We start from the raw sequence: 27120 nt of genomic DNA on the forward strand, positions 1-27120 counted from the left end.
CGGCTAAGATTTTGACTGTGACGTAGCGACATAACGGGTGAGTGGAAAAAGAGCAGACAGCTTCCTCGATGGCGGCATGTTAACGGCTGTTGCGAAAGCTGAGTGCCGCGTCAGTTTGTGAAGGAAGCTAGCATCCTCATCCATGTTGTCCACGACGATGTACGGACGTCTCACGTCAGCCGTCAGGCTGGGATTTCTGCGACCCAAGATGCCACATCGCGTGCTTGCGGCCATCGAAGTGAGTGTCCTACATCTCCGATCGGAATATCGTATGATCCCCCAGCCGGTCAGCGACGCCCTTGAAATAAATTGGTGTCACATGTATCCTGGCATGACACATGTCGCGAAACAGCTGCGAAGTCGTACAGTCTCGATCGTTTTGAAAGAAATACTCGCCTGCTCGTCTTTTTTGCACGCTGAACGCTTCGCACATATGCCGTACGCACGCATACGTAGCACACGCCTTTTTATTATTTTTTTTTGCACGTTGAGCTCATTGGATTAAATGTGGGTCAATGCACTCCAGAACCAGGAATTCTGGTCGCATCAAACATAGAGTTCTCAGAGCATATGTTTGGTTTGGTAATTAATATTCCCAGTGTGCATGGTGGAATTTATACGTTATGCATTCAACGAAACGAAATATGAAATTGTTTTCTGAATTTAATTTCCTTTTATTGGAGAGCTTGAATAACACGCGCACCGCGAAAGATTGTTGGAAGTGACCATTTCCGTGGTGTGATCATTGATTGTATACACGGCGTGGCACGCGGTGCGCATATGACATAAATTTGAAAATGCACGCCAATTAACGTTGCACCGCTATACTTCGTGGTAGTCACAGTGTTCTTTAAGAGGTTGTACGTGCAAAAGCACGAATTCATTTACTTGTGCTTGTCTATAAACAGCCATCGCGATGTGTGGTTTTCTCAAATTTGTATGTGTGCATGCACTGTTTTACGGATTACTGAGTCGCACACGCCTTCACGCGTGGCCTTAATTTTCAGCGTTTTTCTTTATATCAAGCATTATTAAGCGTTATTATTCGCCATACACAGACATGCACACACTCATATATGTAGTCTTTCTTTCAAATGTATTTGTAAGGACAACGAAAGAACAGATTCAAAGAACAACACAAAAAAGCACGAAGGATATTTCTTGACACCTGATCGTCGCAGAGCTTAGGTCGTTATGTCTTTATCTGAGACTTGTATATCGATAGCACACACAGTTTCGTGCTTCTGGAAACAATCCAAATTGCTTGGTGATTGAAGTAGGCCTGTTCTTCACTGCTTTGCAAGTCTCTATGTAAAGTGCACTGCTCAGAAGAAGTGAAAGTGCTTTGACACTATAGCGAAGCAGCCTTCATGATCTCGTTTGAAGAAATTTAACAGCTTATGATAAGGGACAGAAAAATGACCAGATGAGCGCTAACTCACAACTTTATTCACAATTTTATTTCATGGTATCTTGTGTCACTTAACTGCTTTTCTTCGTAATGGAATTTAGTCAGTGTTCAACGCTTGTCATGTCGTCTTCATTCAGTGTCTTTTCTTCATAAAAAGTAAAAGAACGACACCGACCACAAAAAAAAAAAGAATACGAATAAGACGTCTTGGCTCCCCTGATGGGAGCCTTGTTCACAATGGCGTTACTTCCTGATCATACGAGCTTCCGTCAAAACCTCAACATTATTAACCAATGCCGGGTGTACGGCCAACCAGTCATCGGCAAGATTCGCCAGTACACGCCACATTTTAAAGCCTTCATAAACATCATTTCGCAAATCTTTGTGTTTTCATTGCGAATAAGTGTCAGGGGAGCCGGAATGTTTCTTTCGTATTCTTTTTCGTGGTTGGTGTCGCTCTTTTACTTTTTATGATGCTACTTCCCAGCCAGACGGACTTCCGTCACAACCTTCACTTCAGTGTCTCTTGCAAGCACTGTTAACCCTCTTCTAAAGAAGTACCAACTTGCGCGGCCTCATATTTCACCGCAGTTTTTGCTTTGTGTACATGTGCAGGCAAGGCCGCTTGTGACCGAGGCGGAGACGGGCAGTTTCCAGCCACCCACTCCGTTGAGCCGACGGATGCCGACCACCACCAAGATGGAGTTCGTGCCAGCAAATGCCTTCGATGGCATTCCCATGTACAGCATCCTGAACAGGAGTGGCAAACTGGCCGACGGTGTCGAAGAACCCAAGGTGGTGCCTGCCTGTGCTTCTTCGACGGGTTTATTATTATCTCTATGGGCTGCATTAGTTTCCGTTAGGGCGCACGTATGTTCCGGTGCTATTTCTGAGCTGCACCCACTTAATGTTATTTTGGAAACTCTGTGACATCAGTCCATCTAAAAAGATCGTTCTATAATACTTTTCTGTTATTTGTACATGCAGTCCAACACCTTTGTAACGATGTTTGGGACTTTCAAAATACTTCATTGTAACAGTCTGTCACAATGTAGCCGGAATGTACGAAATCTTTCACTACTCGTCATTTCATGGTGGACGTGTTCATTGTAGAGGAGTTTGAGTGCATTAGCTATGGCAGGATATGAGTTCACGAAGGGGTGAAAGACAGATTATACAGACTGCCATTTCAAACCTCCACGGAGGTGTGCTGAGTCACATGGTACTTTAACATTGGTGAATTGTTGAAAGTGCGTATGCTTGGGCATGTTGGTAATTTATGTTCACTTTTATAGTGCACAATAAGAACAAGGACAGAAAAGAACAACGCAGACACAGCACTAACTTCCAAGATTTGTTTGATTTTCCGATGGGGTACATGTTTATACAGAACAGATAGCAACACAGGCTGGTGCATTGTACAGGATGAACACATTTGATGCATATGTGTATAGAAAGCTTAGATATCAAGTCAAACCATAACGAAAAAAAAAAAAAAGATTGCAATTGTTTTCATTTGATATCTTAAATTTCTATGCAAACATGCGTCCCTGCAGTTTCAAATTTATTCATCCTGTACAATGCACCTGCGTGTGTTGCTATCTGTCCTATATGTACCTCTTCGGTAAATGAAACAAATGTTGGAAGTTAGCACTGTGTCCGCATTGTTCGCTTCCGTCCTTGTTCTTCTTGTGCACTATAAAAGTGAAGGTAAATTGTTGCTTGAGTAGCGAAAAGAGATAACATTTCATGCTGCAAATTGTCCGCTATATGTCGACCAAAAACTCATGTTAATGTAAAAAAAGCTGCTCCTCCACTATTTAGGGTGGTGATCGAGAGTATACTCGGTGTGCATAAAATCTATGCGAAGAAGTAGTTGCCACCCTAATAAAGACAAGTCTCATCAAAATGTTGGCTCCGGCATCATTTCTCATTCAAAGACCTCTCATTATTTCAAACCTCCATCTTACCCTGATCTTCCGTCTTGTTCGAATCCCTAATGTTTAAAAAAGTTTTAGCTCCACCTTGTTAAGTTCGTGAGTTCATTATATCCATGATCCATTGTATCGAGATTGAACTGCATTATTCCCTTTTGTTCCACACCTGCACACATGCTTACGATAACCTTTCCTGTCATCCGGCCGTCACGGTGGCTTAGGGGTTATGGTGCTCGACTGCTGATCCGCAGGTCACGGGATCGAATCCTGGCTCCGCATTTACATGGAGGCGAAACACTAGAGATTGCTTAGATTGCAGTGTGCTTAGATTTAGGTGCCCGTTAAAGAACCCCAGGTGGTCGAAATTTCTGGAGCCCCCCACTACGGCGTCCCTCATAATCAACATCTTGCCAATTCTTTGAACTAGTGCCAAAGAAAAAGGAAAATACATTGCACATACAATGAATTGAACCTTGTGCATAGTAAATGTGCATTGACTTAACCTCAGTGTGCTGCGTATCACTGTAGCCGATCGCTTTGGTGAAGGCACTACGATGTTCGACGTGCCGCGTTCCAGGACCAAGGCCAAAAGTATTTTTTTTCTTTGCTCTAAATGAATATGACCAAAAACAAATTGCGCATGCAGTTTAAGCATACGATTTAATTCTTGTTATGTAAAAGTGGAAGATAACATTCTGCAGAATAATGAAACATATAATTACGACCCAATTATGATTCATTACTGAAACTTGCACAAAACAACATATTCATTTTCTTTCTTGGAATGTAATACTGAGTGCTTTAGCAGTATGTTCTGTGTGAAGTTGACGCATTTACAGATAGTGCATCGTAATTTTCGCCTCAATAGATATCGTGGCTTTGGGACGTAAAACCCCAATGTTTATTAACCTTTCTTGTTGCTGGTGTCGCTGCAGCTGGACAAGGACCTGCTGGTGCGTATGTACTCCAAGATGGTGCAGATGAACATCATCGACCAGATCATGTACGAGTCACAGAGGCAGGGCCGTATCTCCTTCTACATGACCCACTACGGCGAGGAGGGCGTGCTCATCGGAAGCGCAGCTGCGCTCGACGACAAGGACCTCGTCTTTGTCCAGTACCGCGAGTACGGTGGGTTGAAGCACTGCTCAGTGTACAAGTGTGCTGCAGTGATCTTGTAGCTCAGAACCTTTCTGAGTGTATGCCATTGATGTGAACTGCAATGCGAAGAAATCAAAAGCACCCTTGTACTCTGGTACACGCCCTGGTTCGCACCCTGGTTCACACTGTGGTTTACACCCTGGTACGATTGTACCCTGGTATGGACGAAATTGACAGTGTTGTGGCAGTTTGTGCTTGCTGGTATGCTATTGTACATAAAGGTTTTGAAAAGGACGAGTAAGTCTTTTGCATAGTTTTCCTTCTTACTTGCACTACTGAAAAACTGTTCTCATGCGGACAGCAAACATAGAGCTCAAATGACCTAATTCTTTCGTGGAGCACTAACTGAAGCTGACGGGTTTCTATAGTTGTAGAAACAGTGTAACTGACTGAGGACATCAGATTAATTTAACGACTGTCTCGTTATGGCATATGCTTTCTCTTGTGCTGTCCTTAGCGTTGCCTGAAGGGACTTTGACTTTTAGATGCGAAGTATCTTAAGGCCGAGCTCAATCCGGTGGTGTGCGGCGTGACCACCCTTACTGCGCATGCGCATACCCTCTCCACACACCTCCTCTCCACTCACCCTCTCCACTTTCCATCTCCACTTTCCCTCTCCCTCTCCCATTCCCCTTTCCACTTTCCCTCTCCCCTCCCCCTTTCCACTCTTCCTCTGAAACGCGGGCTAGACATGCCGAAATTCTCTCCTGCGCAACGCCGCGATGAGCTTGAGCGAATGCGCGTCCCCTCCCCTTCTCTCTCCTCTCCTACGCTGCCCCTGTCTCGCCCGCCTGTCGACCACGTTCCCCGCTCGCCCTGTGAGAATTAACGGCCAGGCTAGGTAGAAGATACGACGCGCGTAGCGTCCCTCTTCGCGTTCCACGACGCGAGGTCGGTAGCATGCCCAACGAACGCCAACGGAACGCGATCGTGCAAGCGATCGTGAACGCGATCGTGCTTCGCATTGCCTCATGGTCCCCTTTAGCGGGAGATGGTGTAATTTTTTTTTTAATCCCTTGGTACGCGATCTAATAGCATTCTAATGTGTCCCTCTTTCATGAAACGATGATGCATTGCAGGTGTGCTTCTCTGGCGAAACTTTACTGTGAACCAGACGATGCAGCAGTGTTACTCCACGATGTATGACTATGGCAAGGGCCGCCAGATGCCTATTCACTATGGCTCGACTGAGGAGCACTTTGTCACCGTCTCGTCAACCCTTGCAACACAGATGCCGCAGGGTAAGCTCCAAATTGTATTGCTGGAACCCATCGCGGTAGTATAGTTTAGCAGCTGAAGTGTTGTAAGCTTGATAATTGTCCGTGGTGGCCACATTTCGAAGGAGAAAAAAAGAATGCATCTGCTTAGGTTCAAGTACACATTAAAGTGGCCATCACACATTCATAGAAGAATTCGTGATTTTAAGCAAAAAATAGAAGTAAAGGGTCTATTGTACCTATACATATATGAAAACTGGACTGTAAAAGAATACCTCATTGCAAAATAAGTCCCAGAAGTTGCCAGTTATAAACCCCGCCCACTGCTGGTGACCATCATTTTGCCATGGAGTGTGTGACGTTATGTGCTGCATGGAGCAGAGCCGTTGTCTTCTATCAAAAGTTGCAGCCGTTGCGAATCATTCAGTTTTAGTGCTAAGATAGATTTACCAGTGCAAAAAAAGACAGGACATTTAAAAAGGACACACACGCATGTGTGTGTGTCCTTCCTAAATGTCCTGTCTTTTTTTGCGCTGGTAAATCTATCTTAATCATGAACCAACTTGCCCAAGCAGCCGTTTTAGTGCTAAGCTGAACAAATCTGAAATAGCTCGATTGCGCGCGCAGCTGAGCACGGAACAAAATCATTCACCGGAATGCAGATGCTTGCACAGCAAGCAGCTTTTTACATCACGACTCGCGAGTGTGCCAGTGTTGCTCGACTGTCGGGCCACTCTCATGTTTGTAAAAATATTCAATTATGAATTAAGTGCTCGACAAAATGCACTGAAATTTTGCCAGCTTGCTTGTGAACCCTCGAGGATTAACGTACATAACAGAGATTATGATGGAAAATTGAGTGTCATGGCCGTTTTAGGGAACCCCAGGAGGTCACTTAATCCGGAGTCCCTGAGTGCCCCACAAGTGCATGCCTCATGATCATATTTTTGTTCCGGTACGTAAAACCCTAAAATTCAATTTTTTAAAATGTGTATTGCTGGAAAAAGGAATGCGTTGACCCTTACCACATTTCCATTGAGAGCTTAAGTGCTGTGTGCATAAATTACCGTAAAATCCTAAGCAAGGACCCCCCACTACAGTGAAGGATAATCCGACAAGATTTGGAGGGGTGCCCTTGCTCGGTCGCGGATGAAAATTCAAGATGGTGGCGGAAGAGCCGCTCAGAATAAAGAATGCACACCCGTGCTTCTAATGAAATGCTTTATTGGATACGCATGTGTTCAGTCTTTTCGTTCGCCCTCGTCGGGTAAATAAAAACTGTGTATGAAACAGTGAAAATGGCGGGAGGAAAGAAGGGGGCACATATTTCAAATCTCCCGAAAAAGGGAGGGGGCCGTTTGCTCGGGTAGGAGTGCTTGCTCGGGATCTTTGGTAGTCACAAGCATGTATATGCATGTGAACAGACACACGTGGGCAAAGATGCACATTTCACTATCTCATATTTCCGTATAATCTGCATGCACACAGCAGCAGTGGGAACAGCATATGCCTACAAGCTCGCCCAGAAGAAGCAATGCGTGGCCTGCTACTTTGGTGATGGAGCGGCCAGTGAGGGTGATGCCCATGCCTCCTTCAACTTTGCTGGCGTCCTCGGCACACCCATCATTTTCATCTGGTGAGCTTCTAAGACCCCTGCCACACCTAATGCAAGATTGATTGATTTATACCTCAAGGGTCTTGATAGGAGATTACACAAGAGGTATGTGGAAAAAAAAAAAAGACAGCAATGATGATGGATTAAAAAGATGAGCCTAGAAACTCGATGCCACATCTAAAGCATGCTGTATCGTGGATGAGCACAGTTTGTTTTGGCAGGTCATTCCAGTCTCAGGCAGTTCGGATGAAGAATGACTGCATTAAGTGAACACTAAGTGAATTTGATGTCATTTTCTCCGCATGCTGCTATGTGATGAAAACAAACGTCATTTGAAGGTAATGACTGTGACCACTGCCTCACATTCCACGACTCCAGTGTAGAGGGTGATCACTTTAACAGAATTTGCACATAACAAGGAAGTCATAACATAGCTGGATTTTTTTTTTCGCTATGTGCAACTCATGGCTGACACATCCTTTAAAAAAAAGGAATTGAAAAGCATTTTCTTTCATCTGGTATAAAGTGCACAATCAGACAGTCTTACGCAAGGCCTCACATGTTCCATTTTAATTCTATGCATCAACATTTCAATGAGGGTTAATTGAATGATTGCCGTTGTATCAATCATTCAATCACAACTACAGTAGACTCTCATTAAACGGAACCTGAAGGAACCAGGAAAATGTGTACCATTTAAAAGGAATTTCGTGTATTGAGAGATGCACAGGGGTGCGGAATACAAGTACGAAACGAATCATATCAGAGGCAGTTGTTCCAGTTAAGCAGCAGTTCCATGTACGAGATTTCCATTTACTGAGAGCCTACTGTAATTAGTCTGCCACAGTGGTATAATGGTTATGGTGCTCGGCTGTTAACCCGAAGGTTGCGGGTTCGATCCTGGGCACGGTGGACTCATTTCAATGGAGGCGAAATGTTAGAGGCACACATAGTGTGTGATGTCACTGCGCGCTAAAGAATACCAGACGGTCAACATTTGCGGAGCCCTCCACTACGGCATGCCTCATAATCATATCGGGGTTATGGCAAACATTATTGTCAATCACAACTTATTAGTGATCATCATCATCATTTATTAACCCTTAAGGACCCTAAACAGGGCATTACGTAAGGGGGGGGTACAGGGTTGAAATGAGGCATGGTTCAGCAAATGCTTACAAAAAAAAAAAACCAACAGCGCTACTGAAAGTACAAAGCACGCAAGAGAAAATATTTCATGATCAGTGTTCGCTGAAAAAGAGGCGTACAACACAATGATGGGAGGGACCTAAAATTAAATTTAACTAAAAGACAACAGACGAAGAGAAGTCGAAACAAACTGGACTTCATGGTACAAGTCATGGTGGGCACAAAACATATTAGGTACAATATCTTTAGTATAGAATGGCTAAATAATGAAAAAAAAAATTGCATGAATACAAAAAAATGCATAAAATAAGTCATTTAACAAAGAGCGTACTTAAGGACTCCTTGGATTTCACCCATTCAATTACTGAGTCACTGTCTGCAGGCAAACTAGCAAACTAAATAACAAAGGAAAAATATGTGCAGGATACAACAAGTTGGGGTGGTGCAACCTTCAATTGCATTGTGCGACTTTACTACACTGCTGCATTTTCTTATTTCAGTCGGAACAATGGTTACGCCATCTCAACGCCAACCCACGAGCAGTACAGCTGTGATGGAATTGGTACGTCCACCAAAATATCCCTTTTAAAATGAATAGCTTTTTGTTAGCGCTGTGCGAATAGCAAAATTTTGGGTGCGAAGCAAATTCGAATATTGAAGTGTGAGTGCGAATCGAATCAAATATTTTTCGAATACTTCGAAGCGAAATTCCAGAAAAAAAAGTTAGAGAGGATTCCTAAGCATATGCTTATGAGATAGCAACATGAAAGTGTTTCTTTTCGCTAGGTTGATGAAGCACTGGCGGAGTGATGTTTCATAGTTGTCTTATCAACAATGAGGCAATGTAGAGGCTGAATTCTATTTATGTACATGATTTGGTGCAACCAGAGTGTTGCCGACAACACTTTCACATGATAGGCAAAGATGCCATTTCCTCAGCCTCTCCTCCTCTTTCAACTTCTGTGGAAGCCCAACTGATGTGGTGGACAACGGTGTGCTCCCTTCAAGTCTGGAGTTCCAAATCTGCCTCGTAGACGTCGATATATAAGAACATCTGAAATTTTGGTTGCTAAAAAGCTTCGGCTTCCGATTTTTCGGACTTCCTGCCCGAATTTCAGGTTCAAAACAGCATAAATTGAGCCCCCACCTCTGCCGCATCTTTCATCTCCATGTTGGAACCAGCGTTTTCTTGAGTTAGTACATTTGCGACCGCAGCGCAGCTTGAAAGGCAGCTTTGCCGCAATACGGGGGTGTGATGAGGTGAAGCATACTGAAAATCTAGGGACAATTGTCAATCGGATGTTGACTGTCTTGGCAAAGTTCGACCGTGACGGAGCTTGAAAGGCAGCTTTGCCGCATTACCGGATTGTGATGAGATGAAGCATATTGAAAATATAGGGACCACTTCCAATCGGACTGTGTGTCTTGGCAAAGTTCGACCGTGACGGAGCTTGAAAGGCAGCTTTGCCGCATTACCGGGGTGTGATGAGGTGAAGCATATTGAAAATCTGAAGGGGTCACTTTTAATCGGACATTGACTGTACTTGTTTTTGGGAAGTTCGAATAGTTCGAATAGTAAAATTCCAGTGCGAATCGAATCGAATAGCAAACACTATTCGAAAAATATTCGAAATTTCGAATATTCGCACACCCCTACTTTTTGTAACTACTGTGCTAGGTTTCATATGCATCCAACAACGTTCCTGCATAGGTGGATTGAGAGGAAGGTGATGGTTATGGATAGGGCTCCGTGTTTTCACAGTTTATTTTTCTTGAAATTCAGAGGGTGTTGTTCAAAGTTAATGCTCTTGCGGAAATTCGGTGATTATTGGAGCTTACTTTTTTGTAAATCCCCAATTCTCAGAATTTCGGAGTTCAATTTTTCATTATTCTCAATGCTCCAATATCTTAGATCAAATGATATCTGATATCTGAACACACAAAGTGTATTTTAGCTGTCTAGAAGGTTTGAATGCACAAACACGTATACGCACAGGCACAAATACTTGAATGCAAAACACGTATGTTTGTGCGCATTACAACATAAAAGCTTGTTGTAATAAATGCAGGCATACTTTACAAGGCCTGAAGGTAAACATTAAACGGAAGTCTGTCTGGTTGGGTAAGTAAACTGAGAAAAGTATTATTTAATCTCCAACCAAAGTTACGAAAACGCGTAAGAACCCGACGTTTCGGAACTGGCTTGGTTCCTTCCTCAGGGGGGACTGCGGCGACTTTGCAGCTGCGTCTTGAAGGCACTCTCGCGGACTACGCTCCGCGGTAATGCGTGGGGTCATTGACCCCACGCATTATCGAGTGCACGCGCATACACCGAGGGGAGGGTTCCGAGGGAACGGCTGACGTTTTGAGTGGTTCGCTGAATGCGCCACGACTCTAGTAGTAATCTCCTCCTCCACTTGGTTTCACTTTCATGGATGTCCGTTTCGTTGAAGTCTATTTTGTGGTCAAACGTCTTGGCGTGTTCGGCGATGGCGCTGCGCTCTTTGTTGAATTTCCGGACGTCATTGACGTGTTGTCTGATTCGTTCGGGAAGGTTTTTGGTCTTGCCGATGTATGATGAGGGGCACTCCGCGCACGGTATTTTGTATACGACACCGGGCGCCCTGTCCTTTGTTGGTCGGTCTTTCGGGCGGGGAAGGAAGCGCTCAGCGTGCATAAAGGCACGTGCGCGATGTGCACACCTTCTTTTTTGAAAATCCAGGCCAACGCCTCGCTGGATCCCTGGACGTATAGGACCGACACGCGTTTCGGAGAGCTGTCCATCAATGCTGACTGGGAGTTGCGTGAGCTCTTTTGCTCTGCGCGGCGGGCGACGGATCGAATGAAATTTTTCGGATAACCGTTTTTTCTGAGGTCTGCAATTACGCGAGCCTGTTCTTTCCGGCGTTCCATGTCGGTGGAGCATATCTTTTTGGCTTTCTGAAGTAAAGTGGTCACAACGGAGGCCTTGTGGGTGGAGGGATGAGATGAATCATATTGAAGGTATCGGCCGGGGTGCGTCGGCTTCCTGTGAACGGAGAACTCCAAGGTCTCTATATTCGACGTCGTCTGGCATGCGCCAGTGCCGCCAGAGGACCGTATATCAAGTATATCAAGTATATCAAGTCGTCTCGCACTCCCTGGAGCCCTGCACACTTTGACGTCTCTTGCTCCGTGCGTGACAAGTCATTTGTTAAATCTGCAATGGCTGTGGTCTACGAGATACTGTTGATGTGAGGTAAATTTTATAGCGACCAAACTGGCCGATATATCAATGACCACTTAGAACATGCCCTTTTGATAAAGAATGGAACAGGGTCATATTGGCCGTTAAAATTGTAGTTTATTGGACAAATCCGAATTGGTCAAAAGTGTTATTGGCGAGTGTTTATTGGAGTTTTTTTTATTTATCTAAAGACACGGAGCCCTGGTTATGGGGGATGAGAGCACCTGCCTACTTGCCACACACTTGCTCTAGTTGGGGCGACTACCTTCCTACCAGCGAGATGCTGGTTGGGGGTTGGCACAGCACAGTGAGAAATTAACTATGATAATTGATTTTTAACCTTTTACGAGCCATTTTTTCATGCAATATTTTGTCATGTCTTAAACAGGGAACAAGAGGAACTGACTTGAAGTCATGGGTGTCCGGAGGGGGGTGCAAGGGGGGCGGCTTTCGGATAATATTTTTCTATGCCGTAGCAATAAGCTACACAGCTTGATTAGCACACTCAGGTCCTGGCCTTCAGGATTGCCATTCAGTTTCGCACGTGACACACTGTCGACTAATCTTGCCAGTCATGTCACGGCAGTAAAAGAAAGGCTGTTACTGCTGAATGCCCTCCCCTCCCCTTGTGGATGCACCCCTCTGCAAAATGTTCTGCAGACACCCTTGCTTGAAGTTGAAATACATATCTGTGAACGAAACTATATTATACATCACTGTGATATGCTCCGTTGTAAAACAAGAGTTATTGATATCAACATAAGAATTTGGCAACTCAAAAAATAGTCACTCACAAAACAGTGATGGCTTAGTTTCCAGACGTCAGTGATGAGGAGCCTGGGAACTTTCTTGAGGTCATGTTTCTTGTCAAGTTGAACCACCTCTAAGATTACTTGGTCTGATCGCGCAAATCGGCGCACTCCTGCCAGGTTTGCTCATAGCTGGTCTCTACCGGAAGCTTTAGTTGCCACCATAAACCGTGCAGCTAGCTGACTTTTTTAGAAGCTTGGAGTGCTTGCAGCTAACATGCTAACACATTCTCAAACAGGGTGGGCAGATGCAGCTGAACTCAAGGCGCTGCTGAACAATGATACAGTGTGAAATGCTGGACATCTTTGAAGATTTTCGTATCACTTGCGGGACGCGAGATGATAACTCTCGGTGTAGGACAGTCCCGCGAGTCACAGCACGGGTGGTCACTCTACATCTATTAGTATTTCAGGGAGGGCAGCACGACTTCATTGCAACAATGCTTCACTGTGGAATGAGGACGATCGAGGCTCAACAATCTGTCATGTTCAACAAAATTTCATTAGTGAGAATGAATGCTTGTTCTCAAGAGCTGCCAAACTCATATTCTGAATGACCGTATGTAAAATGCAGCTGCACGGGGTCCTTCATACGGGTTGACAACGATTCGTGTGGACGGTCAGGACATTCTCGCCATGTACATGGCAGTACAGGAGGCCCGCCGCTTTGTGATGGAGCAGCAGAAGCCAATCCTCATTGAAGCGATGACGTACAGGTAAGTCTTGGACTTTGGCTACATTCTACGCTCCGAGAGCAGTTGCATTATTTTTTGAAGACGGGTTTCTGTCACACAACAATAATCGCCACCTAGCTCACATGCATTTTACTTTTTGAATGAAAACTTCGCTCTTGTTAGCTTCTTATCATGACTGCTATGTCACTCTGATAGCATGGTCAGCACTCGTGACCTAGACGTACCGGGCATCCGGTGTTAAAGCAAGGGAAGATATGTGAGGTAGATGATGTTATTTTTACACGACAGATACGTCCCCAAAGAGTGCAAGTGCTCTTAGGGTGTACTGTGGACCAGTGCTTCATAGTGTTCAGGTAAACCGAGGAAAAGAGTTCAATAAAAAAAAACGTACACACAAAGCGAATTCTCAGATATTACGAATCATATAATATAGTGAGCTCGGTAGAAAGAACTGCCAAGTACGTATGGCAAATGATTAGGTGTAGTGAAGTAAATATACTGTTTATTCTGCAGCTCTCCACTGCGATGTTTCTTATGACTCGCCGTGCAGTTTCAAGGTTCTAATGCCACAATTTTTCTTAAAAATACCATTAATTAACTGGTTATCAGTATTTTATGATGACAACCACTTTTATTAATGGACTACTACTACTACCAAGGAAGAAGAGACATTGTCTTCCCTGCATTGTCATATACATAATTTGGCCTATCACATTTAATGGAGTGGGTATAATTGTCAGCAATGCTTCAGTAGGTAGGCATGTTTGATCCTTTTGCCGATGAGACCACTGGTCATGTGTTCACAAGGAAAGGCAGTGAACAACTTGTGGCAATGGCAAATGAAATATTCATCATTTCAGACACAGGAAACTGTAGCGACAAGACGAAGAAAAGTGTAGCTTCTGAGACGTTTTACGTGCGTTTGACATAAGACGGTAGTAGTATGATATTTTGCTTAGCACATTTCGTCCTGTAGTGGACTCTTTAGACCAATGGTGATGACGAAACACTGCTTGTCTACATGCAGAATTGGCCACCACAGCACGTCGGACGACAGCACAGCCTATCGTTCGGTGGATGAAGTGCGGACGTGGGACGAGCATGCCCATCCAATCACGCGGCTTCGCCAGTTCCTCCTCGATCGTGGCTACTGGAGTGAACAGCAGGATAAGGACATCAAGGCAGCATTCAAGAAAGAGGTACTCTAATGTTGCTCATCCAGACATTGCAGACTTCTTTAACAACCGGTATATTAACACCACAAGAGTTTTGTGCTGAGCTCCACCAAGAATTTATGGGCAGAAATGACATCGGTAAATGACTGTCATTTCCATAAAATCGCGTCTGTAGAAGAGCGTGCTAGTTTTCTAGCACCCGTGTGAAGTGCTCCTTAATTAATTTCTGATACCTACTTCCGACCTCTTATTTCACTTCCAACTTACACTTACTGCCTCTTATGTTAATCCTAGCCTCTTAATTCACTTTCAGTTTATGCTTCCGATCTCTTAATTTAATTCCGGCCTCTCAAATCACTTCCGATATCCACTTCCGCCCTCTTCACTTCTGGCCTTTTAATGCGCTTCCAATTTAGACTTCCGGTCTCTTAAATTACTTCTGTCCTCTTAGATCACTTTTAATTTGCACTTCTGGTCTCTTAAATTACTTCCGGCCTCATAAATCGCTTCCTATTTGCACTTCTGGCCTCTCGAATCACTTCCGATTTGCACTTCCGGTCTTTTCATTCACGTCGAGTTTCCGCTTCAGTTCCCCTTACAGCTGTAGCTAATGAATGTCCTTGACAAGTTCAGTAAGAAATGAGTGTGGGTGTTCATACCAGTTGCAGGAAGTGGATTGTAGAGGCCTAGAATGACGCGTTGCAGTATGCGCATTGGAGTGCTAAGTATAAGACAAAAATTCAAAGAATCTTTGTTGTGTATAGATTCCAAAAGGCAGTGTTGCATCTGCTGACATTTTCTGCAATAGGCACTGTGTGAACTAACACACTTGAACTCCTCTACAACAAACAAAGCTAAACTATTTCTAAGCAGACACATTTCACTTTAGTGTTGTGACCGACTCCTATGAAAGAGGAATAAGCCATTTTTATAATAGTTTTCTTATGCAGCATTTCTTGCATGTTTGTCGCATTGAGGTATGTATTCTCTGTTGTGCTCGAGCGGAAACTTGCTTTGCAAACCTATAGTTGGGGTGTGTACAAACTATATAATACTAGGGTGAGAGAAAGGAAGGAAAGAACACAGGTGCTGTCTTTCAGCCGCAGTGTATTGCAATACTTTTAAAGGTACTGTACTTTAGGCAGCCGACTGCCAGAGAAAGAAAAATTCGGCAGATCCCACGTACCGTGGGAGCCGATGTTATGTGAAGCGTGTGGCGGGAAGGTGACGGTGGCGTAATTTTTTTTTACTGAGCGAAACGTTACAAAATGACGCTAAAGATATGTATAAATTTTATACGCACACATATATGTTGAAGAGTCGCACATGTGTTATATAAGCAGTTGTTTACAGTTGGGTAATGCTGCCAACGGCAACGTGGGTATTATACCAACACCAGAAGCGGTAAGCTGACATGTAGTGCTATACTTATCCTTTATGATGGAGAACGCACGCACGTTTCACGAACCCGTGTGCATGTGTGCAAGTAGTTCTTGACAGTTCTTGAACAAGGTCATCATCACCGTGGTCAGTGAGCACCAGCAGCTGGTCATGACTTGTTATCCGATCAGGTCGTGATCGCGGTGACGAGGGGTCCATGTGTAGTGAAGTATGAGGTATAGTACAGCTGTTGCGAATCGTGGATGCCTCAGTCATTTCGTTGACAAATTGTCTGTCGATAGAGCCGGCGATATGTCGGAATCTGAAGTCACCCTTCCCGTTGGTGAGGTATGGTAGGCCGTTCAATGAGTAACGCTACCAAATTACGCCTACGTGAGTTTCAATGACCGTCGAGGCTGGTAGGCCTGGATAGTGCTACGTAGACCAACATCACTGGATGGCGCCTGTCATATTCGTAGACTACCTGAGCGTATGTGGCCTACGTAGCCTAGTCTACAAAGCGGCTGTCAATCAAACTGGCATCATCCTCGGTCAGCATGAGGCCATCGCCCAGCCTCGTAAGAAATGGACACTGCGTCGTTCTGGCGGACTAAGTGCACTTTACGGTGTGATGATGTGAATATCATACGTAACTTTCGTTACTGTATTCCTCAGGGCCGAGCAATGCTTCAAATAGCTTGCTGAATCATAGGAATACAAATGTAATGTTTATTAGACTGCTATAAAGGCGGAGCCAACACTGGAACCACCAACGTTAATCTGATATGACGCCTGTATCGCAGGAGTATACACATCGTAGGAGTATGTTGTAGTGCTTATTGCGTTCTTGTAAAATTAGATAGCAAGCACAACAACCACAATTGACGTTGCACCGACATTACGCCTGCATAGACTGTTTTTCCAAACCAGTTTATAGACCTGGCATGGCTGTGTGGTAGAATACCTGATTGCCACACAGAATGCTTGGGTTCGATTCCTGCTGGGATCGTAGTTTTCATTCTTTCTATTCGTCGGGTCAACGCTGCCAATATCGGTTTTTCTTAACGCTCTCGCATTTAATGTCTGTTCTCGCCGTTCCTGGGTTGATATAAACTGTCAATCACCTGTGGCGCATACCCGTGCACCGCGGCCTGTGGTAAACGGGTACGTGCCACACGTGTCCGGTGGAAAGGGTTTGACGACGTACGCGACAGGATTTTCACGTCATTCACGTTATAACCCGACACTCATATTTGTCAAATCCTCTTACCCTCCCATGCCAATTTTGGCGTACACTAAGTTAAGGGGGCGATCATGAGAGCCCCCAGACGTAGGCGGCTATATAGATAGAAAGATGTACGGACGGACGGACGGACGGACGGATAGAAACGCTCAAAGTGCCAAAGGTTCGCTAAGAAATGCTTTGCCTTTAAAAAAACGCCAGGCATGCGTGGAAAGCGCAGCACAGGCACAGCGAAAGCTGGAAGAGCGGCATTTCCAGAGCCCGTTATAAACTCCCTTGTAGCCACTAATACAAGCACACAAGCAACGTGCCCACTACGCCACAAATCATAATTTTTGTGAAGTTGGAAAGCACCCACCACGACATTATTCGTCATTCTGCAGAGAAGAGAGGTACCGCCTTTAAGGCATTATATGCCCTTTGTTGATGTGATTGTTGATGACGATGAAGAATTATGGCTGAGCCCTTCGTAATGGGTTGGAAGCTTTAAACGACCCACTAGTTACGTAATTCACATTGTGTGACGCCTGGCCGTTATTTAACTGTCCTACTATGCTTTATAACATACATTAACGTAAGAAAGAGAGAGAGAGGGGAAATTAACTTTATTGAGACCCTGACGAAATGGATCATGGGAGCCTTATGGGCTACCTTGGCAACCAATAGAAGTGCACTTGCGAGGAACCCACTATCCTATAAATCATCATAATTTTAGATGCGAAGTATCTCTTGCTCGGGGGTATGTAACGCGGCGTGGTCATCCGCACGCGGCGTAGTCCGCACTCACACTACGCATGCACGACTCTCCTCCTTCCCTCTCTCCAGCAGCTGCGCTTTACTCTCTCCACTTCTCTACCAGCACCTGCTTGCGCTTCTCCTGCGTTCTCGCTTCTGCTCTCACGGCGCATACGCTACTCTCCTCCTCTAGTCTCTTCTCTTTCATGTGGTAGAGCGCTGCGCACGTTCAGTCCAGCGTTTGCCTCGGTTGGCTCCTCTGAAACGCGGGCTCGACATGCCGAAATTCTCTACTGCGCAGCGCCGCGATGAGGGCCAGCGCATGCACGTCCTCTCCCCCTCTCTGTCCTCTCCTACGCTGCCTCTCTCTCGCGCGCCTGTTGACGTTTCCCGCACGCCCTGTGAGAATTAACGGCCAGGCTAGAGGGAAGACACAACGCGCGTAGTGTTCCTCTTCGCGTTCCACGACGCGAGGTCAGTAGCATGTCCAGCGAACGCCAACGGAACGTGATCGTGCAAGTGCTCCGGCTTCGCTCCGCCTCATGGTCCCCTTTAGCGGGAGATGGTGTAATCTTTTTTTGTGAAGTAGGGAAGCAACCACTATGCAATTTTTTGTCATTCTGTGGAGAACCTTGGTACCCGCTAAGCACCTGTAAGGCATTATGTGCACTTTCTTGATACTGTGGCTGATGACGTTGAAGAATTATGGCAGAGGCCTTTGTAATGGGTTGGAAGCATTCAACAACCCATTCGTTGTGCAATTCGCATTGTGTGACGCCTGGTTGTTATTTTACTCTTCTACCGCAATACATTACATGTGTTAATGTGGTTCCTTCCCGACATGAAGCCTGTATAGGGTCTTTTTGCAAAGCAGTTTCAAGCACCGGCATGGCTCTGAGGTAGAATACTGGGATCCCACGCAGAGGGCCCAGGTTCGAACCTCGTTCCATCCCGGATATTTTTTCTTATTTAATTTTTTTCTCGTTTCGTGCGATAGTGGTTACGGACACCGGCGGCGGCAGCGGACAACTACGGCACCAAAAACGGCCCTTGTTGTGATCTCATAACAGCTTTCGCTGAAAAGAGCACATGCATCACCTTCGTTTTCTAACCTGCACTGGATGATGAGGAAAGGGCTGCTGATATATAAAATGCCATTAAAGGTAGTAGTTGAAACACGTCTTATAACCCTGATTACAAGTCAACGCAAAAATGTGTTGTACTTCGGTAAATATGTAAGAGCCCAAGGACCAACAGGATTCTTTTGCTAACGTTTCACATTGGTTTGCATGCATCATACACAAACAAGTACTACAACATATGAGGATAAACATCTTTCACCAGCAACTTCTTGAAATTAATGAAGAAAGGGAATTTTTGAGGGCTCGCTTCTTTGTTTGACACAATGTTAATGAAAACCAACAGATCCGAAGGTCACAGGTTCGGTCCCTGCCTGCGGCAAGTTGCGTTTTCGTCCACTTTACTTTCTTCACATCTATATCACAATTGTTCAATCAATCAATCAATCAATCCTTCAACAATCAATCAATCAATCAGCATCAATCAAATCAAATTTTTATTCATTCCTAACTAATGTACAATATAAGGATTACAAAGGAGGTCCCGGTCTAAATGAAATGGGACTTCCTAGCAATATTAACATAAATATTTGATTGGCACGAAATAGCAAGAAAGAATATTACAAAATTCAATAATAATGAGATACAGATACAAGAAAAAGACGATGTTGTCATAAACTATGTGTCATCGATAATAAAAAAAATATAAGTGCAAATAACATGAAAAAATAAAAAATAAAACAACAGTTTGAGGTGAGATGACAAGTCGAAAAACCAGTTATACAGAACAGTGAATATCACATAACAAGAACTTTTTCAATTCATGGCGAAATTTATGGGTTTTTTGGATTTTTATTAGAAATGGTAATGTATTCCACAATGATATGGCTGCAAAGTGAACTGTTTGTTTGCCATAATTAGTTCGCACTTTGGGCAGAATGAAGTTGTTATGCTGCGCGAAACGAGTTGGGTTAGTATTAAGTAACGATGATGAAGGAATTAATGACAATGAGATTTCTTCATTAATTAGTTTGAAAAGAAAAGTGGCGAGATTGTATTTCACAAGGGCGGCAACATCGAGAATGTTATTTTCTAGAAGTAACTGTTTAGCATTGTATGTGGGTAGACTTGACGTGATTAATCTAATTGCCCGGTTCTGAATGATTTGCAGCGGTTTTAGGTGAGTATTGTACGTGTTACCCCAGGAGGTTATGCAGTAATTAATGTGGGAGTGTACAAACGCGAAATAAAGTGAGAGTATTACCGGTCGTGAAAAAAATGAACGTGCCTTTTTGTTAAACGTGTTACATGGTTTTGAAATTTCAAGTTACGGTCGTATTTACGCCTAGGTATACGCATTCTTCACTAGCTGATAATGGGTGGTTATCATGAAAATGGGCGGAATGCACTCTGGTGATTTATTGTGTGATGAAAACACAAGAAATTGAGTTTTAGAGGGATTAATGGTAAGTCTATTAATTTTACACCATCCTAGCAAGTTATGAAGGTCACTGTTAAGCCGGGGTACTACTAGTGATAGATCTTCGTCAGAATTAATGATTGTGGTGTCATCAGCATATAGATGCACTTAGAAGAAGTAGGCAGTTAGGCAAGTCATTAATATACAGTAAAAATAGTAAGGGGCCCAAAATTGACCCCTGTGGTACACCTAAATTAGTTATTTAGGTTTAGAATAAGCATTACATACACCAACAACCTGATACCTGTCACGTAAGTAGTCGCGTAGTAGTAGTAAAGGAGGACCAGTTATACCAATTGAGTCTAGTTTACTATTAAGAATGTCATGGTCAATGGTGTCAAATGCCCTGGAAAAGTCTACGAATATGGAACCTGCAAATTTACCCTCATCAATTAGCTTTCCTTAATTGGTCAGTAAGAGATACAACTGCTAGGTCAGTAGAGTAACCAGATCTAATCCAAATTGGTCAGGTGAAAGTATATTAAATTTGTTCAAATATTTTATCAATCCCTTTTCAATTAATTTTTCGGTGACCTTGCTAAAAAAGGGCAAAACACAGATCGGTCTATAATTTGACACTAATGAGTGATCTCCTTTCTTAAAAACTGGAGTTATTCTACCACGTTTGAGTTCACGAGGGAAGATTCCTTTTTAAACATGAGGTTGATAATGTGACACAAGACAAATGATACTGGTTTACGAATTAATTTAACATGGCCAGGATGAATGTTATCGAGCCCAGCGCTGGTTATTTTTAAATTGTCAATTACTGATGCCACCTCATCCGGAGTAGTTGGGAACATATAGAATGATTGTGGAAGGCGTTTTGAGGCGTATAAGTTTTGCTGCGCATGCGCATGAATATCAGGAAAGAAATAATCACCAAAGGCATCTGAAATTGTAAGTGGTGTAAGATAAGTATTACCATCGTAGGATATTTCTGATATGGTATCGGCTGCTTGTTTCCTATTGAAAAATGAATTCACTATCTCCCATTTTTTCTTTATATCAGCGCCACATTTGAGTATCTTCTCCTCGTAATACTTGGTTTTAGCTTCTTTAAGTCGAGCAGAAAGTGAGTTGGAAAATTTCTTATACCGCGCACATAGGTTTATATTGAATGGCTGTCTTTTTGTTTTTTTAAAAAGGTTTTCGCGTGTACGCATCGCTTTATCAGTGAGATTATCAGTGATCCAAGGGTTTTGAGGAGAGGCCACTTTCTTTTTGCATTTGCGCACCTGGGAGCAGGAGTGATAAAGTGAGGACAGTTTTGTTAAAAATCGCGAATAAACAACCTGCGGATCATTAGTATCAAGAATGGGAGACCAGTCAGTATTGGAAACGGTTTCTAAGAATGTTTTTTTATCAAAAACCAGTTTGGTGTAACAGTTGGAATATGAATAGCGGGCAGATGTAGTGCGCAGAAAGACGGGAAAGTGGTCGGTAATGTCTGTTTCAAGTACTCCTCCATCAGGTGGACACAAAAGGTTCGACAATACATGATCGATCAGAGTGCTGGAACCACTGGATACAGAACGAGTGGGGACGTTAATAAGGCATTCGTAACCAAAACTGTGAAAACAGGATGAATAACTGACAGAGTTCACGGATGAATCCAATAAGTTTAAGTTTATATCGCCCATAATTATAACATTTTTATTCTCTGTAGATAACTTCGTCATCATTTTTTCGAAGGAAACACAGAAATCAGATCCAGAGGAAGAAGGTGACCGATAAATGCAACCTAAAATGAAATTTCTGTTATTTATGTTCAGAAAGTTATGATCAAATTCCAACCAAACTGATTCACAATTCTGAATATTTAGCGTCAGGTCGTGTCTACGTTTATACGGGATACCAGACAAGATGTAGATAGCAGCTCCCCCATGATTACTTGACTGACGGTGGGCATATTCAGATTTGTATGAAGGGAAACAGTACAAGTTCTTATCAGCGTCGCTAAGCCAGGTTTCTGAGACAGCAATGATTGAAAAAGTAAAAGAAAGGGTAGAAAGTAGGTTATGAAAGTCGTCGTAATGTTTACGGAGGCTTCGCGCGTTGAATGGATAAGAGAGCGATTGCTATTCTGAAAAAGTCGTTTAGCTCACCGTTCTGTAATATGAAGCCATGATGGAAGTATGGGAATAAGGCAGGCACAAATTGAAAGTGCATTAGTTAATGACCGTTAGGTCCGATTCCTCGGCTATATGGTACACCCTGGTTTTCTCAGCTTTCCTGGCCTTGGTTTGGCAGTTGCTGATCCACAGAAACTGCCATATGTGCTGTTTTTTCAAAGCCAGTGCCTTCGAAAAGAGCGCCTTGTTTCGCGGCGTCAAGTGCTCATTCACGTAAACCGCGCTGTCAACAGAAGCTTTCACACCAAATGTCACTTAGGGTGAAGCTTAGCTTTGTCTGCCTTACTGACGAATTCATCCTTTTTGTTCGCGAACAGAATCTACTACGATATTTTTCTTGTCTGGAACTTTAGTGGGGACCCGGTAGCGACATCGAAATCAGCCACCGTTACCGGGCACCCAATTTTAGTGCCAATTGTTTTGCATAACTGCGATGCAGTCCTCTCCCTGGGTGCAGGGAACACCCCTGCAGTACAATTAATGTCCCCTATATCTTCCTTGGCTTCATTATCTGCTGGTTTTCATTAAACTTCTTGAAATGTTGTTTGCATTTAGGTAGTACATGCATTGGAAGTTTATTTCACGGTTTCTCAAACCATGTTGTTAACCAATCAGTGGGGTTTTGCCGGTGTCTTCTGGTATAAAATTTCTTATAATCAATTTTGCAATTACTGCCGTATTGCAGGTCTTACAGAACATCAAAGAAGTCGAAAAAATTCCCAAGCCGCCAGTCAGCGACCTCTTCACCGATGTTTACAAGGACATGCCGGCGCATCTCAAGGAACAGATGACGTACATGCTGAACCACGTACAGCACTACAAAGATGGTTACCCCGTCGACTTGTTTGCCAAAGAGAGGAGCTAGGACTGTTGCACAGCGTCAGCAGTTGAGGGCGTTCAAATACCGGAGAGATGTTTTTGTTGAGCTTAAAGGCACCGCTAAGCTGGTCATGTCATCAGGTTTCGGAAACACAAATGACATGGTATGCCGTATCTGCGAAGCAGAAGCGTGTCGATGCGTCTGAATCCAGTCACTCGCACGTAGCTGTCCCAGCCTGTTACCTTACTTCAAGTTATTTGGCAAGTAGAACATGTTGGGATGTCTTGCTAAGCTCGTGGTCTTTGCTTGCTTTACTAAACTGTCACAAAAAGCTACAAGAGGTGCGGAAGCACCTGTACGTTGTCACGTGTAGCAGTCACGAATCAGCTGTAAGTCGGCAGTTCTAGTGCACTGTTTGGTGCGTTACCTGAGCATGGATATGGATGCATCGCTTGCGCAGTCTCTGCGTTACGTCTGCCTTTGCTTTAGTCTTGATTCAGCAGAGTGAGAAAACGCAGGACGGCTTCATCGTTCCAATTTATTTCTCATAGTGAAGTCAGTAGTACTGATCTCTGTATATTGTGCCATAAGTCACTAAAGATCAGCTCATTAGACAAACGTGTGAAAGAAGTGTTGTTTCTCTATGGGACACTGATGTATTTCTTTTTCCCTGGTATATAGTCTTAGAACTTATGTGTATGATTTATGAAATGCATTTCGTTTGTTGAGAACGTTGATCAGCTTTGTTGAAGAAGTCATAAAAAGAGGAGCTCGGTTGGTTACAAGTTGTTTTCAAAGGTACTCATGGATGATACGTTAATTTACAGTGTTAAGAGCTTGTGCAGGATTCAGCTGTGACTGTAACTTGTGTTTTGGTATGCTTATTGTCATGGGATATCATTTTGTGGTCAGCATCAGTGAGGTTTAGTTTTGTTGGCAAAGCTGTAAAGCTGAAAGCGATAGCACAATTATACCACGTGATGCTGTGAGTGTACATTTAATTGTTTTGCTGCTGTTTAGTTATAGGTTACACGTTTAATTGACGCTTGAGATAACATACATAAAGGCATTTAGGTTACTGCGAATAACTGCATTTGCATTAATTTGCATACTTTTTAACTGGACTGGTCTAACTGTAGCAGTGTATAACATAGAACACATGTAGTACTATGCAGTGCGACATGTGAATGATGATGTGAGCCATGTTCCAGTTTATATCTGTGGATGCATTTTGAACTGACACTCTAGAGGTAGGCATACGTAATCGCTTTTTCATTAATTTAGCTGAGCACCCCGTGTACAGTGATCATGACATATTTGTATACCTTGTGGTGTTTCATTGTATCACTATCTAGACTTTGCATTTGTATATCAGATGAAGAATGAAATAATGTATGACGAGCATGGAATTGTTGTAATGTCATTACGTGTGAAAGTCATGTGCTTGCCACCATAGAAGTACTTGTGAAATTCGAGAATGACGTTTGGTGTTTGCTTCGTGAGCCTCTTGACACCTTCTGATACCTTGTCGGACATTATCCAATTTATTTTTTACCTACATAGCCGTGATAAATGTTCTGTTGTAGAATGTAATAAATAGTAATAGTCAATATCGTACAAATAGAGTCTTCCTACAGTTTCCACTGGACAAAGAGCGGCACTTTTTTCTACAGTACGATTAACTATGAGCGAAATATGACTACTTGGAGGAATGTAACGGAAATACAGTCAAGCCTTATAACAAGATCGCTTCCAACAAGGAAGTATGTTAGTTATGTTTTTATATTCATGACCAAAAAAAAGAACTCGATCAAGTATTTGCAAAAATAATGCTAGTGCAATACTGATTCGACAGTTTCTAAAAGAAGTGTTCTGTCCATTTGAAGACAGTGATTTAATTTTGACAAGCCAGCTAAGTCACTGTCCAAATGCACCCAAGTATCTAGAATGTGCTATTTCAAGTTGCATTCACTGCATATTTGACATGTTTGCTACCAGAATACACATTTGCAGCATTTGAGTGAGTAAATAGTTGCTTAGCTGTAACCAACACCATTATGTTGAATGTTGCACGTTTGATTTTTCTGTATCAGTAGAAAAATCATTGAAATAACACTTGGACCCCCAAATTTTATGTTTGTTACCTTATATTTAAAAAGTTGCTATATCCATCTTTCCAGTTATGCTAAGGTTCGAGTATAGTTTTTAAAGTGATTATATTAAGCTAATATGTCTGAGATTAAATCTACTTTTCACCTTTGGTGAGGTTGATCTCTTGTCATTGCCACAGGCGTGATATGCGCATAGCCCGCTAGCGGTTGTGATAGTCGAAGGCAAGGTCTGAAATGTCGTGATCTTTTTTTTTTGTTTCTCTTATTCAAAAGTAAATACAAATAAAGTTGAAGCTGTTTTACGACACACCAATTTAGACGTTGGTGGTGTAACCAAGGGAGATTTGCTGTCCTGCAATGAACTTGTGGCTGTACGTCTCAGAGGGTTGCAGTGCAAATCAATTCGAAATGCGAAGCCATTCGGTTTGGAGACTTGGTAATGTTTTTCTACCCATGACATCAGCCGCTGTCATCAATTTGATATAGCATATATAGTATCAACTGAAGGGATCTTGTCCCGTTATGCATGTCTGGTATACTTGGCATGCTTGTAATTAGCATTAGGAGATTGGTTCACTGAATAGTGGAGATTGGTAGGCTGTAATAAAAAAATAGAAATGTGAGTAATTCATATTAAACACAGCTGTTCGTGACAGTTGATTAGTATGCAGTTAAATTGTCATGCATTGCATGACAACTGGGTTAGGCATCAGAATAGTTGTGCATGTCCTGTGTATCACATTGGCAGTGTGTGTGTTCACCACAATGTTAGTATTTTGTTGAATAAACAGTTGTGTGCATTTGTTTACTCCGTTGTTGTTCTTCATGTGTTAGTGCGCAGAGCTAGAAAAAAAAGGAATCAACTAAACTCACACATCACTCTGTGAAGAAGAAGAGCAAGTCATGGGTGTTTTGAAAGCAGATGTAAATTTGTGTATCCACAAGTCCACCTATGATTGTTTATCTATAGATAATACGATAGACATATCAAGGAGTGGCCAGAGGATGCCATTGTCAATGCTTATGATTTCTTGTTTGGGCCTTTCTTTCATTCTGTTCTGTCTAGAAATTTTCACCTTATGGCTTGGAGCTCACATGTGTTGGCAAATTTGACAGTATGGCATAATTTTGGAGGTTTCGGGAGAAAAGTCTTAAATGCAGCATTATACAAATCTGTGAGGCTCTATTCTCTCATAATTTTTACTTACTGGCATTCCACCTAATCTTGAGGATTGAGCAATAACAAATGAAAAAGCTAGTAATAACTCTTTGCAGCCTAAACTGTGCTGACAGTGACAAAGCCCATTTCAATGGCTGGTGATGTTTCTGAGGGTGTTCCTATTACACAGAGGCGTGATGGCAGCCTCCGAGGTCAAGCTACGGAGCCCCGGTCTCATTGCTTGCCGAAACTTCTCTGTTTTCATCTTAGGCTGCTTAAGTAGCATGAGTTGTTGACACAATGTTGTTGAATATTACGCAACATTTGACAATGTTGTACCAACATTTACAAGCAAAGGGTTGTAGAAACTTCTGGTATCGCTCCGAGATTGTTGGTATATATATGTAGCAATTTAATTTAAGGTTGCTGAAATGTCATAAGGATTACGTCTAAGTAAGATGCATAAATGTTGCATCGACATTAATTGCTGTAATAGCGCCTGTCCTGCATTTCTAAACTGATGTGAATGTTTCTAGCGCTTTAATTTTCCGGAAATGCTGTTTGAATGTTGTGAAAATATTAA

At 43.0% G+C, this 27120-nt stretch overlaps 1 protein-coding gene across 2 annotated transcripts; it reads left to right on the forward strand.

The window, feature by feature from the left end:
• Positions 1-30: 30 nt before the first annotated feature.
• Positions 31-26186, forward strand: LOC119374040 (2-oxoisovalerate dehydrogenase subunit alpha, mitochondrial). Of its 2 annotated transcripts, none has more exons than XM_037644099.2 (9): positions 31-238; positions 2027-2206; positions 4284-4479; positions 5589-5750; positions 7215-7362; positions 8991-9052; positions 13100-13241; positions 14248-14419; positions 23133-26186. In XM_037644099.2, the coding sequence occupies exons 1-9, from the start codon at positions 143-145 to the stop codon at positions 23310-23312; spliced, it is 1338 nt and encodes a 445-aa protein (XP_037500027.1). In that variant the 5' UTR covers positions 31-142; the 3' UTR covers positions 23313-26186. The 2 variants fall into 2 exon arrangements, with proteins under 2 accessions (XP_037500027.1, XP_037500028.1); XM_037644100.2 differs by having other exon boundaries at positions 32-238; positions 7218-7362.
• Positions 26187-27120: the final 934 nt, after the last annotated feature.

This window comes from Rhipicephalus sanguineus, chromosome 11 (genome assembly GCF_013339695.2).
Source record: "Rhipicephalus sanguineus isolate Rsan-2018 chromosome 11, BIME_Rsan_1.4, whole genome shotgun sequence".
Lineage (NCBI taxonomy): Eukaryota > Metazoa > Arthropoda > Arachnida > Ixodida > Ixodidae > Rhipicephalus > Rhipicephalus sanguineus.

Excerpts from the sequence above, each read along its gene's own strand:
- LOC119374040 (XM_037644099.2), top strand. The coding sequence starts at position 143 with ATGTTGTCCACGACGATGTACGGACGTCTCACGTCAGCCGTCAGGCTG. Across the intron at positions 239-2,026 it reads GCGTGCTTGCGGCCATCGAA|GCAAGGCCGCTTGTGACCGA; the intron begins GTGAGTGTCCTA and ends GTACATGTGCAG. Across the intron at positions 4,480-5,588 it reads TGTCCAGTACCGCGAGTACG|GTGTGCTTCTCTGGCGAAAC; the intron begins GTGGGTTGAAGC and ends GATGCATTGCAG.